The sequence below is a fragment of the Hydra vulgaris genome, chromosome 09, assembly GCF_038396675.1.
Source record: "Hydra vulgaris chromosome 09, alternate assembly HydraT2T_AEP".
Lineage (NCBI taxonomy): Eukaryota > Metazoa > Cnidaria > Hydrozoa > Anthoathecata > Hydridae > Hydra > Hydra vulgaris.
In genome coordinates this window covers 43640989-43655000 of record NC_088928.1, presented here as the reverse complement: position 1 = coordinate 43655000, position 14012 = coordinate 43640989, and the positions used below count along the sequence as shown (strand labels likewise).

General features: G+C 29.4%; 1 protein-coding gene across 1 annotated transcript in view; it reads left to right on the top strand.

Moving 5' to 3' along the window:
• Positions 1–10346, top strand: part of LOC100210460 (protein phosphatase 1A) — a 23197-nt gene extending 12851 nt beyond the window's left edge. The window contains exons 5-6 of the mRNA XM_065805823.1: positions 846–903; positions 9903–10346. Of these exons, the coding sequence (XP_065661895.1) occupies positions 846–903; positions 9903–10007 (163 nt within the window). The 3' untranslated portion in view covers positions 10008–10346. The remainder of the gene's footprint in view (positions 1–845; positions 904–9902) is intronic.
• The last annotated feature ends 3666 nt before the right edge of the window (positions 10347–14012 follow it).

The following is a 14012-nucleotide window of genomic DNA, read 5'->3' as shown; positions in this document are numbered from 1 at the left end:
CAAAGTATTATTTGCGTGGTCATATAAAGACTTTAATTTGCATGCCTTCCCGGCCAAGCCTGGATTAAAGGGTGTTTCAATTTTCCCCTTGTAATAGAAAATAAAAGTGTTCTTTTGCGGTGGAAAATTTGTGGAACCTCTTAAAGAAATTTAAAGAAAATAGCTTGAAAATTTTTTTTGTATTTTTCTGTTAAAGTGAAAGACGTTTTAGTACATGTCACAACATTTATGAACCAAATAGAAACAGATTATCTAAAAATGGTGAAAAGTTAGTATTCATGTATTATAATTTCATGGCAACAAATAATATAATATAATAGGTTGCAACAATATTTGCAATTTGCAATATAATATAATAGGTTGCAACAAATAATATAATATAAATAATAGGTTGATTTTCATTAACTTATTTATAATATTAAAATAATTGATTCTATTTTTCACCAAAATATCTATTTTGCCTTTTTTCATTTTTGTTTGAAATTTATTTATTTGCACATTTAAATTATAGTAAACTAAAATAATGCTTAATTGATGCAGGGGAAATTCTTTTATGCTAGTAAAGTGTTGCTTAGTATTTCACTTCATTTAGTCTAATTTGATCCTTCGTAATTCTATGTACAATTGAGACACATTTTTTTCTACTATGATACTGACGTTTTGAACAATTTATCAAATATACTTATGCAAAAGTATTGTGATTTCAAAAATGGTAATTTTGGCCATATATTTAATAATTGTTAATGTTAGGTTTTTATAATTTTCAGTATAAATATATAGATGTTATAATTAAATAAAAACTATATACAATTATGTTGTTTCATTTTTATAATTTTATTTTTTAGGGTGTGTTTGATTGAAAAACGATTAGATGAGTTGTTACCCAATAGAGATAAAGATGAAGTAAGTTGTAAAAATTGGAAATTATAGATATGTAAAGGCAAATATTTTCAGTTAAGCTAAAAAAAGTTCAATCAAATTTAACTTAAATTAAACATAGCAAACATAAACTTCCATTCCAAATATAAATACAAATAAAAAAGTTGTTAATATTTCAAATATCTTTGGTTTATATTTATAAACCTTGCCATAACTGTTTTCCTTGTTTTCTATATAAACAGCTAACAAATCCACTTTAAATGCATAAATTAAATCCAAAAAATGTCAAAAACAAAAACAATTTTTAATTGTCAAACTTTCTTGTTAAAATTTTTTTTTAATTTGCAAATTTTGTAACTCATTCAAATAGCAAATTTTTGAATAAGGTACAAACTTTGTTTCATTATTTTCATCAGTTTTATTTAATTTGAAAATTGAACATTTAGTATTGTTGTGTGAACTAAACTGTATTGCTCTCAACTAATCATATGTATTGCATTTACAAAGATGATTCTACAACTTTTTTGAAGGATGTTTGTAAGTTAACGTTTGTCTCATGCACAGAACTTGAAGTCTAAGTTTTTCAGTGTTATTGAAGATAAAATATATATTTGGGTCTTATATACATAGATATAGATATATAGATATCTGTATACTTATAAGGGTGGTTCAAAAAACAATATTTTTGAAAAATATCTGCAACTCGCACCCTAATGTGTTCTATATAATAAAATAACACTGGATTCAAAAGTTTTTTGAATAAAAAAATATTTTTAGGGGTACCTCAAAACCCTTGAACATTAATGAGTCTTTAATATTAATAAAAAGAAATTAAAAGTATGTCTTGTTGGGTCTCAAATGAAGCGAAATTATATAAAAATTTCAAAAATAATCAATTTGTAAAAAAATATATTATTTTAGCTTTTATTGCCTTGAAAATGACATTTTTCAACTAAAAACAAAAAATATGCGTTTTACAAAGTTTTTTAGTTTTTAATTATAATTTTTTTTATCAATTTTTTTATAAAATAATTTTTATATAATTTCTTTTCTTTATTATTAGAGACCCATTAAATGTTCAAGGGTCTTGAGGCACCATTAGAAATATTTTTTATTTAAAAACTTTTAGATCCAATGTTATATATATATATATATATATATATATATATATATATATATATATATATATATATATATATATATATATATATATATATATATATATATAACAGTGTAATTGTTGTTGAGCTTAAAGCTCTATGGAATAAAACATTGAACTTTCCACATGTAAAAAGTCATTTGTTTAAAATTTGCAAAATTTTTAAAAGAATATAACGCTGCAGAAAGAAACAAAACTTTATTGATTTGAATGAACTGTTTGACATCACAAAGATGAATGGTTGTGCAAGGAGTATGAGAAACTGTATAAACTGCAATTTGAGAGCAAAGGTCAGGTTGGTTGTTCCACTGGCAGATCTGCTAGTTATAGGACAATCCACCTATCAAAGCCAAAGAAGTTAATTAAAGCGACATTGTCCACAGTTACCAGCTCAGTGGCACTTGATTGGTTTGAAAGTAGCAAGGACCCCGACTCATCTGAAAACAGAAAAGACGCAAAAGGAAGCATAACCTAACACGCATTGCAAGACGCCTTGTTACAATCTCGAAGCTGTCTTCCCTTAGAGCAGCAAAGGTGTGCTACTAGCTTTCTGGTGAGGGCATTGAAATCCCAACCCCATGCCAGTCAGTAATATACAAAGCTATATACATAAAAACTGCTCAGGTGAAGAAATACTTGGTGAGCACGCTTCAACTGAAGAAATGGAGCATACATACTTTGATGGCAAAAACATTGATGGCTTCAAATATCAGGCAGTGTTTCTCAAGAATGAAGCAAAAGAAATTAAGTTGACTGCACTCAAATTAAAAGATGGGAAAGCTCAAACAATCGCAGAAGGACGATTTAGAATGTGTTAGAGAAATTCAACCTGTGCGGATCAATTGTGATGATTACTTCTGATACAAGTGTGAATTGGCTGCACCAAATGCTCAAAGAGAAAGATTACCACAAACCCAAGTTCATCAGTTGCCAACACTGTGTGCTGCATCGCATTCTTCGCGTTGTCATGTACAATGAACTCAATAGATTGACTAAATCATCAAACATTATGTTCTTCTTTGTGAATGATTTGATGAGCAATTATGATAAATTAAAATCAGACTTCAACAACGATAAAAATGAGATTAAAGAAATAGGCGGCTGGAGAGATGACATGAAGTTTCTTTACTATCTCACTTATGTCTTCTGTCACTACACTGAGATGAATGAGATACCCCTCGTATCTCATAAACCCATAAACCCATAACAGGCTGCGTAAAATATGTTTATTCATTTCCTACTCGAAGGCAGACCATTGGTTTATTAGTCAATTGTTCCGTGCTGAAGATTTTGATAAACTATCTGCGGTGCTGAATGACTATCTAAAAGGTCTTAGATGCTTGCAAAACCACTTGAAAGCATACGAAACTCCAATCAACATTGCCTGAAGCGACCAGTTCTGTGAATGTGCAATCAAAGTTTTGCAAGATCTGTATGACTCTTGCCACAACAAGATCTGTATGACTCCTGCCACAAAATGACACTCTCCCACTAAGTTTGATGAAACTTAGTGGGAGAGTGTCCAATGACATCATAAATAATTGACTTCCTTGTGTGTTTGATGACCCTATAAAATGTTGCATATATTTGACTCTGAAGCTTGCGTTCAATTTTATAACTGCTTAAAAGGACCTCAAAAAATAGGCAAAAAAGCTAATAAATAAAAATTTTAAAATCATTTTGTGTGACATTTTTTTATCAAATCGCCTTAAAAGTAAGATTTTATCTTATCTTTAATGAAAGCTCATCAAATTATGATACAGGGAAATGAGGTTGTAAAAAAGTCATCACCTTAGTATATATATGTATATACGTATATATATATGTATATACATGTATATATGTATATATATGTATGTATAGACATATATATCTACATATACACGGTTAACACGGATCCTGATAATGCCTACCTAGATGACCCAAGAACAAACCACTTATATGGGGTGACACATATAAGTGGTTTGTTCTTGGGTCATCTAGGTACCCTGTGATGCTTACACATCAAGGTACCCTGTGATGCAAATTTTGAAATCTTTTAATTTTGTTTACAGAAAATAGTTTAATTTGAATGTTCAAATTAAGTGAAATTTTGATTTTATTGCGCAACAATAAAAACACCTGTAAAATGAGAATCTTCATATAATTTGATAAAAATTGGTGCAAGTGTAGCATATGACTGCACTAAACTCTGGATAAAATTACATATTTTGTTAGGTTTTTGCAACTTATACCTCAAAACGTTACCAATTACTGTTTTATTCAGTCACCATTTTCAAAATAATCATTCCCTGAATGTTCTTCTATGTAATACCAACAATTTTTTTATAATTGTTTTATTGCTACAACTGCGGCTTTCATTTTACGGACTAAAATATTGATTTGCTATTTAAAGCGTGGTAAGATGCATTGCGTTGCAATATGCATTGCGTGAAAATATTAACATTTTTTAAGGTATAATGCGGTATTGGTGCGTATATATTGGTGTGTATATATATATGCGGTAGTGGTAAAGCGCTCGCTTCATAAGCGAGAGGTTCCGAGTTCGATCCCCACCACGTCCCTGGTAGTACCGCGCTCAACTTGTTTCTCCGCACAGCGGCCTTGTTCGTCAAGGTTCGTGTTTCGGAGCTATAGAGTTGAGAGAGGGTTATTAACCACTAATAAGTAGCCTCCTTCTCTGTAGTGGCCTTCTCGGCCTTGAGGAGGTGAATAAAAAATAAAATAAAAAATAAACTACTGTCAAAATTTTATGTGCATGAAAATATTTAAAAATGGTTAAAAAGCTTTTATAAAAATACCTACATAAAAAAAGTATAAAAATTTAGATAACTAAAATAATTGCCAAATAAAATGTTTGGAGGTCAGAGGAAAATCTTATGAAATGGAGAATAATTCTTTGAAGAGCAGTAAAAATCTGTTGTAGAAAAGTGTTATCAAATAAAATTTTATCTAAATTGTCATTAAGTATCAAAAGTGACATTAATTTAGATAATTATTTCCTTTAAAGGATAGAATTATGTAAGAATTATTTTCTTGTAATTTAAGTAATTATTTCTTTGATTTTAATTGTTTGAAATCAATCATATTTGTAGGTATGTTAATGTATTATTTTCCAATATAAATTCAGGTTAAATTTTATAAAAGGGATAGTTAGATTTAGTGAATTGCCACAATGCCAAATTAAGCTGAGGTTCATGATGAAAATAGAAAATTTGTTTGTCCTACCAATGCTCTCAAATAAAGTTTAGGAAAAACCTTCAATCTTTAGCAGCAAGAGATCCCAGAGCATATGGATGATCTTTTAGCAGCAAGAGATCCCAGAACAATATGGATGATCCCTTATATTAAACTTTCTGAACAAAGTTTAGTATAAGGGATCATCTATAAAGTACGTACGCTCGGAGGGGAAGAGGGGGTCTGCAAATGGCATATATGAGATGGCAGGGCATTTGGTCAATTATAAAAGATAGGAGACCCTGAATTAAAAAAAATATAAAATATTAGATATATAGGTTAAAAGCGTAGGTACTTTTAGGGAGGTGGAGGGTACTCAAAAAAGCCTATTGTAAAATGCGAAGGGGGGGGGGGGGATGGACGAAAAAAAAGCGTACATACTTTATGGATGGCCCCTAAAGATTAAATATGTATGTTTTGGTTTCAGATCAAAGTAGTGTCCAGCCACTATCAAGCACTTCAAATTGACATCTCTAGCTCTTGTAAATATACAATTAAATTGGGATTATCAAACAACGGATTAAAGAAACTGGTCAGACCAAACATCAAGCAGCAAGATGGTAGAGCCTAACTTTTTTAAGGGCAGGTCAATACTTGAGTGATTTCTTTACCTGCAGTGACTTAAAAATAACTGACTGAAAAGTAAATTCTAGTACAGTTCGGGTTGTTGCTCGCTGCAATGATTTATCACTTCTTGGAAATCATATTATTCAATTTCTCAAAATTTTTGGTGGATATTTTGTTAAGCTCAGAATTTGTGGTGGAAGCTTGCGAACACTAGGCTTAATCAAATCTAGCCTCGAGTTTTTTCAGCTATCTGATGGGATTGTTGCTCATGCAAAGTTGTTTGGCAATGGCATTCAAAAGCCAATCATCAGTGGACCTGACAATGTTCTGATTTTGAAAGTAATCCCACCGATGGAATTGCATCTCTTTATAGGAGTTGTCAATTATCTTTTTAAGATACTTAATACTGCTTGGATAGAATCTGTTAAATGGCCAGCTGCCCTCCATGTTTAACTGGGCCCATGTCATGGGGTCCAGTTCGAGAGAAATGAATGTATGAAGCTTTTTAAATATGTAGATGTGCTCCAGCAACTTTCAGATACAAACTTGGTTCCTAACATTCTTCACATAATTGAATCACTCAAAGGTTTCAATTTAGTTGTAAAAGTTTGCTTTAGATTTATCCTTCAGCCGGATTTTGTTAAAATAGATGAAAATTTCAAAAGGTGTTACTTAATGATAGTAAAATAATAACTTGATGATAATAATCTTTGATGTGGTCTTCAGCCACATCAAAGTTTTCATCAGTCGCAAATGATCCCACTTGAGGTCCTATAGTGAACAAACTGTTGAAACTGCTCATCAAGACTTTTATAAACATTGGTCAAGGTATAAACAAAACAATAATAATACAGAGTACAAAGAGAGATTGTTATGCTGCATAACTGATCTGAACAGTAAGCATCTTTAAAGAACTGCTACCATAATTCGATTTATTATTATTAGGCAACAGAAAATCATAGCTTCCGGTTTATAATAAACATTTTAAACATTTTAATCCTTAACTGCTGTTGATAATTATGAATTTTAATATTGCATCTAAAAAAAAATTTTTTTTTACATGCAAAATTAAAATTCATAGTTAAAAGATTGCATATTATATGAATCAGGAAAGCAAAATGAAGGAAGCAAATTCCAAAGAACTAATGTTCGAGGGAAAAAATTAGATGAATAAGAGTTTTTGGATTACTTAGGAACAGTCACAGAAAAAGGACTTAATTGCAACACGAGAATGATATTTAAAAATAACGAAGAAAAAAAAAGAGAATGAGTATGTAAAAATATTGAAGAGTATTTGACTAAGAGTATATTAGGTATATTAGTTTAGTATATTAGGCTAGTTTTTATCAATTTCTTGTGGAGAAAATCAAATACCATGTCTTACTATTTAATCAGATGCTATTCGATGGTTATATAATGTAAAAAATAGGGTTTATATAGTTATTTCTTTGCCTTATTTTGAAAGTCAATGTATTTAAGAAAGTTCCAAGGGCCAATAAAAATTCTTTTATTAGAAACGTTATTTTGTTTTGTTGTACCAACTAATAGTCTTTTTTGCCAGGTTTTGCACTTTTTTTTAGTACTTTTGCATTTTGGCAGTAGTTTATACTTCAGGAAATGTTGAGATATTTACGCTATGCATACACTGTAAAAAAAATACCCTTTATATTTTTAAGTATAAAAATATAATAAAATTTCGTGTTTTATAACGGATGATTACCGTTGTGTTCGATGTATAATTCCTATCAAAAAAACATAACGGCAAATCCCGTTATGTTTTTTTTATACAAAGTTATACATTGAGCAAAACGGTAGTTACCCGTTATAAAACGCAAAATCTGGCATTATGTTAGCGCTATTTAGATGCTACGTTTAAACCTGATATAACGGGTAATTACCTGTTATGTTTATTAACTTTAATAACTTTTGAAGTTAAAAAAAAATTTATTATATATATGTATATATATATGCGGAAGTTATCGGACAAAATAAAAACGTCAATAACTTATTTATAAATAAAAAAACAAACTACTATTATATTTTTTTTAAATAAAGCATTTATCTTTTAATAAAAATGTATTATTTTTTATATGAAAAAACACCACCATCTGCAATTGATCTCAGTTTTGCTCTGACGCCTTTCATATGCGACTGTAAAAAGTTTAAATCAATTTCTTGTAGTTTTAGTTTAATGCGATCAATCAAAACTTGCTCTGTTAAAGCTTGCCAATCTCCCTCGTAAACCTTCTGTGCCAAATGTCCCCAAAAATTTTCAATTGGTCGTGCTTGAGGCACATTTGAGGGATTGGATTCTTTATCAACGTAATAGACATATTGGTCCATCCAATTTAGAGAATCTTTAGAATAATGAGAACTTGCTAAATCTGGCCAAAATAAATAGTTAGAGTCTCCATGATACTTGTGAATAAATGGAAGAAGTCGTTTTTCTAAACATTCATTAATATAGATTGATGAATTGATCGCTACAGCCTTGGAAGTGCGAAACAATGGCTCGGACATACCACGGTCAGATATGGCTATCCACATTAATAATTTTTTTGGGAATTTTTCTTTTCCTATAAAACGAACACTTTCTGGGCATGTCTTTTTGTTGTTTGTGTAGTATCCAAAATTTCCAGGCATGTTGTCCCCTGCAAAACAAAAGTGTTTTTCGTCATCGATGACTAGAAGCGATTTTGTGTTATAGAGTTGGTTAACTAGTTTCCTGCTTCTTTTCTTTGCCTTTATTTGTTGTTCTATAGTGTATTTTGGAGTCTTTTCACGTTTTCTATATTTAATATTCATTTTTTTTAACTGACGACCAATTGTCGATTGATTTACACCGAATTTAATACCTATTTTTCTCTGACTGACCCCTTTTCGATTGTTGACAAGTCTCGTTAATTCGGCTTTCTTTTCTCTAGTCCAGGATGTCGGACGACCAGGGTGCTTTCTATCAGAAAACGATTGAACAGTTTCAAGTCTTTTTAGGTTATTATATATTGTACTTCGAGCAAATCCTTCCTTTTCAAAATGATTTACGATTTTTTTTTTTTTATAATTAGGTTTATTTACAAAAAAAACAAAAAAATAGAAATTTACTGAGAAATACCTGTTTTTGCAAAGCTGTTCCTGGAGGAGACAACATTTGTCTTTAATTTTTGTTTTGCTTTGTAAATTATTTTAATTAACAAAAAAATTTTTAACTTTTGAATTAACAACATTTTACTTAACAAAAAAACAAACATTTTAATTAACAAAAAAAAAATTATTTAATTAACAAAAAACTATAAATTACTTCTTGTCACAGAGATAAAACAATAACAATCAAAATATTTTCAAATTTAAAGTTCATTTATCTGAATGAACTTACAATTCGAAAATATTTACACAAAAATAAATTATTTCGTCAAAAATATGTGACAGTTTTTATTCATCGATTTAAAAACTGTTTGAGATTATTTATTTCAAACATTTTTTATGGAGGAATGCGCCCAGGTAATTTGTATTATTTGATCTTTTCAATATCTTACGATGAAAAGCAATATCGTTGCTCTGCTATCGTCGAACATCAAAATCTGATAAGTTAAGAATTGCAATTACAACATAAGTTAAGAGTTGCGGCAGCAAAAAATATTTTAGTTGTTTTCAAGAAGGTTGAAACAATTCTAACTTAGAAAACGGCAAAAATAAGTTTGCCAAAAATTATTTATCGATCATGCTGATAGCAGTTGCCTCTTTTTAAACCACTTTTAAAGTATTTATTTGTTTTCTTTTAAGTTGCGGCACGATGGTCACAAACACTTAAATATACTTATTAACATTTTAACATAAAAATACTATTTTTTACATTTATACTATGAAACAGTCCCGTAAAATAAATTGAACATTATTTCCGGGAATTATCTGTGGGAATATTATTCGATATAATAGATTAATATTCAACAAGCTTGTTTTATTTTTTTATTGATTAATTTTTTCATAACAAAATTTCAAATATATTTTTACTATCGTTTGTTCATTGTTGAAAAATGAACTAAATAAAAATATATTATTTTAGGGTCGTTTTGGAGCGTTAGGTTCAGTACCTATGACCATGATCAGAAGTTTTGCTTCGGGTCCGAACGATATCATCATTGATCAAGATGACGAAATTCAACCATAAAAATTTTTTTAAATTTAAGTTGCTCTTCATTTATATTTTCAGACTTTATAAAATTTTGGTTAAAAGTCTATTTTTTATAAGAAAATATTTCCAAATAATCAAATCGAAATTGTTGTGGCGTCCTCAAATAAGTTATAACCAATTTTTTTTAAAGTAAAAAAATTATATTGATAAACGAATGTTCTTATTAACTGGTTTTTGATGAGCCATGCTAAAATATATTTCGATATACCATTATTCTACATCATTAATATTAAAAAAGCTGTAGATAATGTTTAACTTGTTTGTTGTTCATTTGCTTATTTTTATTAATTTGTTTATAATAATAAGTTATAAGAAGATTGACTTATCTATGATTTTCAGCATCAACCACGTGTCAATTTTAATTGTAATTGTTGTTCTCTAATATAATTAATTTAAATGTGTCATCAAATAGTAATTCTCGAATAATTCTAATTTAGAGTTGAGTAAGTCCGTGTCAAATAATCCAGAAAAGTAAAATAAAAAAACCACTATATGGTTTTTTTCTTCATTCCTTTCATTCCAAAAAGCTCCTGAAATATGTTTATTTGATTTTAAACAGATATCGGCCGGTCCCTAACTAAGAAGTATTCATAAATTTCGAATCATAAGATTACACATATTTATTCATTTTATTTTAAAGTTTTTACCCTGGCATTTTTTGGAATGAGGAATCCTTTAAATTAATCCTAACCAGCATAGTTGTCTTTATGTCGATGGTTATGTTATTGTACTCCCTCGTTTGTTAATTTTTACTTGTTATCAAAAAAAAAAAATTGTGAAAATCGGCCTTAAAAATTAAAAAATGACTATTTAAGTCACTAATAAAAACAAAAAATTTCAGTGTAAACAGGCTTTATAAATCACCGAACAAGTAAATCTCGATTTATCGAGATTAACTTTATTTTTTTATTAATTTCTCACCAAAGTATAAAACTTTTATCAACATATTAAGAGAAACTTTCTGTAAGAATCAGGCAAGGCTCAATAGTGACCCTCTTCAAAATCACTAATTTTTTTAATATTTTTTTTTTTTGTTTTTTATATGTTGTTTATATTCACACTAGAATAGGTAGTTGCACAAAAAAAGTTAATTTTATCCAATACCAATAAATGTGTAATAAAATGAAAGAGAATGAAAAATGCTTTCCAAAAACACTAAATTTATGATGCTGGCATTATTGGTTCAAAAGTTATTGAGATTTTTAGTTTGTCCGAAGTGCCTTGACATCCTATGGACTTTATATAGAGAAATAAAAAAAAAGTGAAGCAATTTTCTTTTAAATGTAAATATTTCAGAAAGTATTATGAATACATTAACAAAAGTATATACCAAAATGAGCAGTTTCAAAAAAGGAATTTATTTGTACTAGTTGCAATGAAAAATAAAATGAAATAAAGAAATTATTATCCATAAATTATGCAAATTACAAAAAAACGTTTGATGATTTTTTATAAATAAATATGAATATTTCATAAGTTTTTAAGATTACATATAGGTAAAAAAAACACATCAAAATGAACAGTTTCAAGAGATGAATTTGAACTTATAAGTAGCAATAGAACATGAAAATGTTCTTACATAAACAATAACAGTTAACTAAACTTCAAAAAATAGTTTGCCAAGTATCATGTCAGCAATAATTAACTCAATAAACATGTCAAAATCCTCTGATGAGTCCTCGTCGAAACCCCAGTAAGATGTAACGTACACAGTTCTCTTGTCTTTTTGCCTTTCTGTTAGTATTCGTCCATAAAAAATTTTGTCCTGTCCATTGTCTAGTTCCCATTTATGATTAAACAAATGATTAGTCATACTTTGATTGCTTAACGTTTTTTCAAGAAAAGGTTTCTGGTTTGGCGCAACTTTTATAAACATTTCATTACCAACAGAGGCATTATTTAGCAAGACTTTTTTAACGTCTCGTTCCAGTTTCTGCCTGGATGCCTTGTTAGCCTTTTGAGATGCTTCAATCCGTCTTGTTTTAATGTTATCGTCTATCGCTTTACTTTCAAGCACTCCTGCTTTTCGGATCTGTGATCCTCTAGTGATAGAAAATTGTATTAGGTTTCTTTGAATACTTTCTGGTTTGGATTCAATTCACTGAAGAGTGTGATTCAGTTTTGCTTTAACTTTTGAATCTAGATATCCAATAGTGACATTGGGGGCTTTTCTAAGTAGACAGTCTGTCATGCCAAGAGCACGTTCTGCATGCATATTGTTGGCAGGTGCTGATAGTGTGTCCTTCAATATTTTCTCAGTAGGGTTAGATAGAGGCCCAGATATATAATTGTGCAATTGTCTATGAATAACACACTCAATAGAACTCAGAAGAGTTGATGTTATTTTGTTGAGGAGCGTTATATCAGTTGTTTTCAGCAATGACTTGTGCACCTCGTCAAACACTAATTTTTGCCCAAAAATATCTAGATCTGTTGACAACAAATCATTGGAACTTTGTTTCATCTGGGTGATTTTTTGATGACAAATCTGGAACATGGGTACCTAAATTTAATGAAATGTAAAAATAAATGAAAAAGGGTTCACAATATTCTTAAGCTAAAATAATATTAAGCAAAAAAGATAGAAAAACAACAATTAAATGTGATCAATTTTACTAAAAATAAGTTTTAACTACTATTATTTTAAAATAAATAAAAAAATACCAGTTCAAGATTAGATTTCTGCAATATATTGCCATAAACTAGTTTCATCCACGGGCCTGTAATTACTTTTCCAATCAATCCTAGAGCTTGCAGCTGAAAGATGGTGCCATCTTTACCGATGTCCCCAAAAAGAGCTTTACTCACAACATTTTTGTTGTGTCTGAAAGTAAATATTTCAAAATGTTAACTTGATTTTCAATTATATTTTTGAAGCTAATTAATAATTTGAAAAAATAAAACTCTTACTTCTGAAGAAATGACTTTAGCAGCTGTAGATGGAATATAGCAACTCCAGCCATGTGAAAAATTACATGTACCCTGATTCCAACATAGCGCAGAAATGTTCCGGGAGCAACTCCATGTTCTCTCAAGAAAGACTTGAATGTTGCTGGTTCACCTTTGAAGCAATTTTCTCCAATGAAACTCCATAAATCCTGGGTTGATTTTCTCATTTTGAATTTGTGGACCTAAAAACGGAAAAAAAAGAAAGAATTAGATCCATAATATAATAATATATATATAGTCACAGATTCTAGAGTCTAGAATAGATCAATCAACAATTAAAAGTTCTAAGACTATGTCACTACTGACTAAACTAGTCACTTAAGTTCACTGAATAAACTTATAAAGTAATAAAGTCTAAGTCACTAAGTCTAATTTTCCAATCTAGATCTAGAATAATCTAGATTCTAGATCTAATAACTTACAATTATAATAAGTTCACATTTTAACAGATAGAAATAGATCTAGTTCTAGAGTAATCTAGAGTCTAGACTAGTATCATGGCTCCTTAGTTTTACTTATTAAAAAAAAACGATCTCATTATCGATAATTGGTAGTCGGCCGACAATGGCAACATGTAGATTTGTGCATAAAAATTTTATATTGTTGACTAAACTGATTGTAATACAATTTTAAACTAACATAGAAAAACGAATTTGCTAGGTGTATGGTTAAAAATTAGATATGTACGGCCAATAGATAAATTTTATTTAAAAAAACAAAACTTACCTTATTTCAAAGGGAAAAAACATCAAAATGGCTACGGATACACAAAAATAAAAATTTACTGATGCTTAAAGATCCTTCTTGTTGGTAAAATGAAACAAACAATGTGACTGAAAGTGGCTGATTCATCAAACAATGCTTGAAGCACTGACGTGCCGAAAAAGCATTTTGTAAAAACGAAACAGAAAATGGACGCAAATGTCGACGGTACTTCAGGATCCAATATAGCGGACTATGCGAGTCACTACACTAGAAGCTCAATTCCAAAATTTTTACAGAAAATACTCATTGGTTTTCGAGATATTAGAT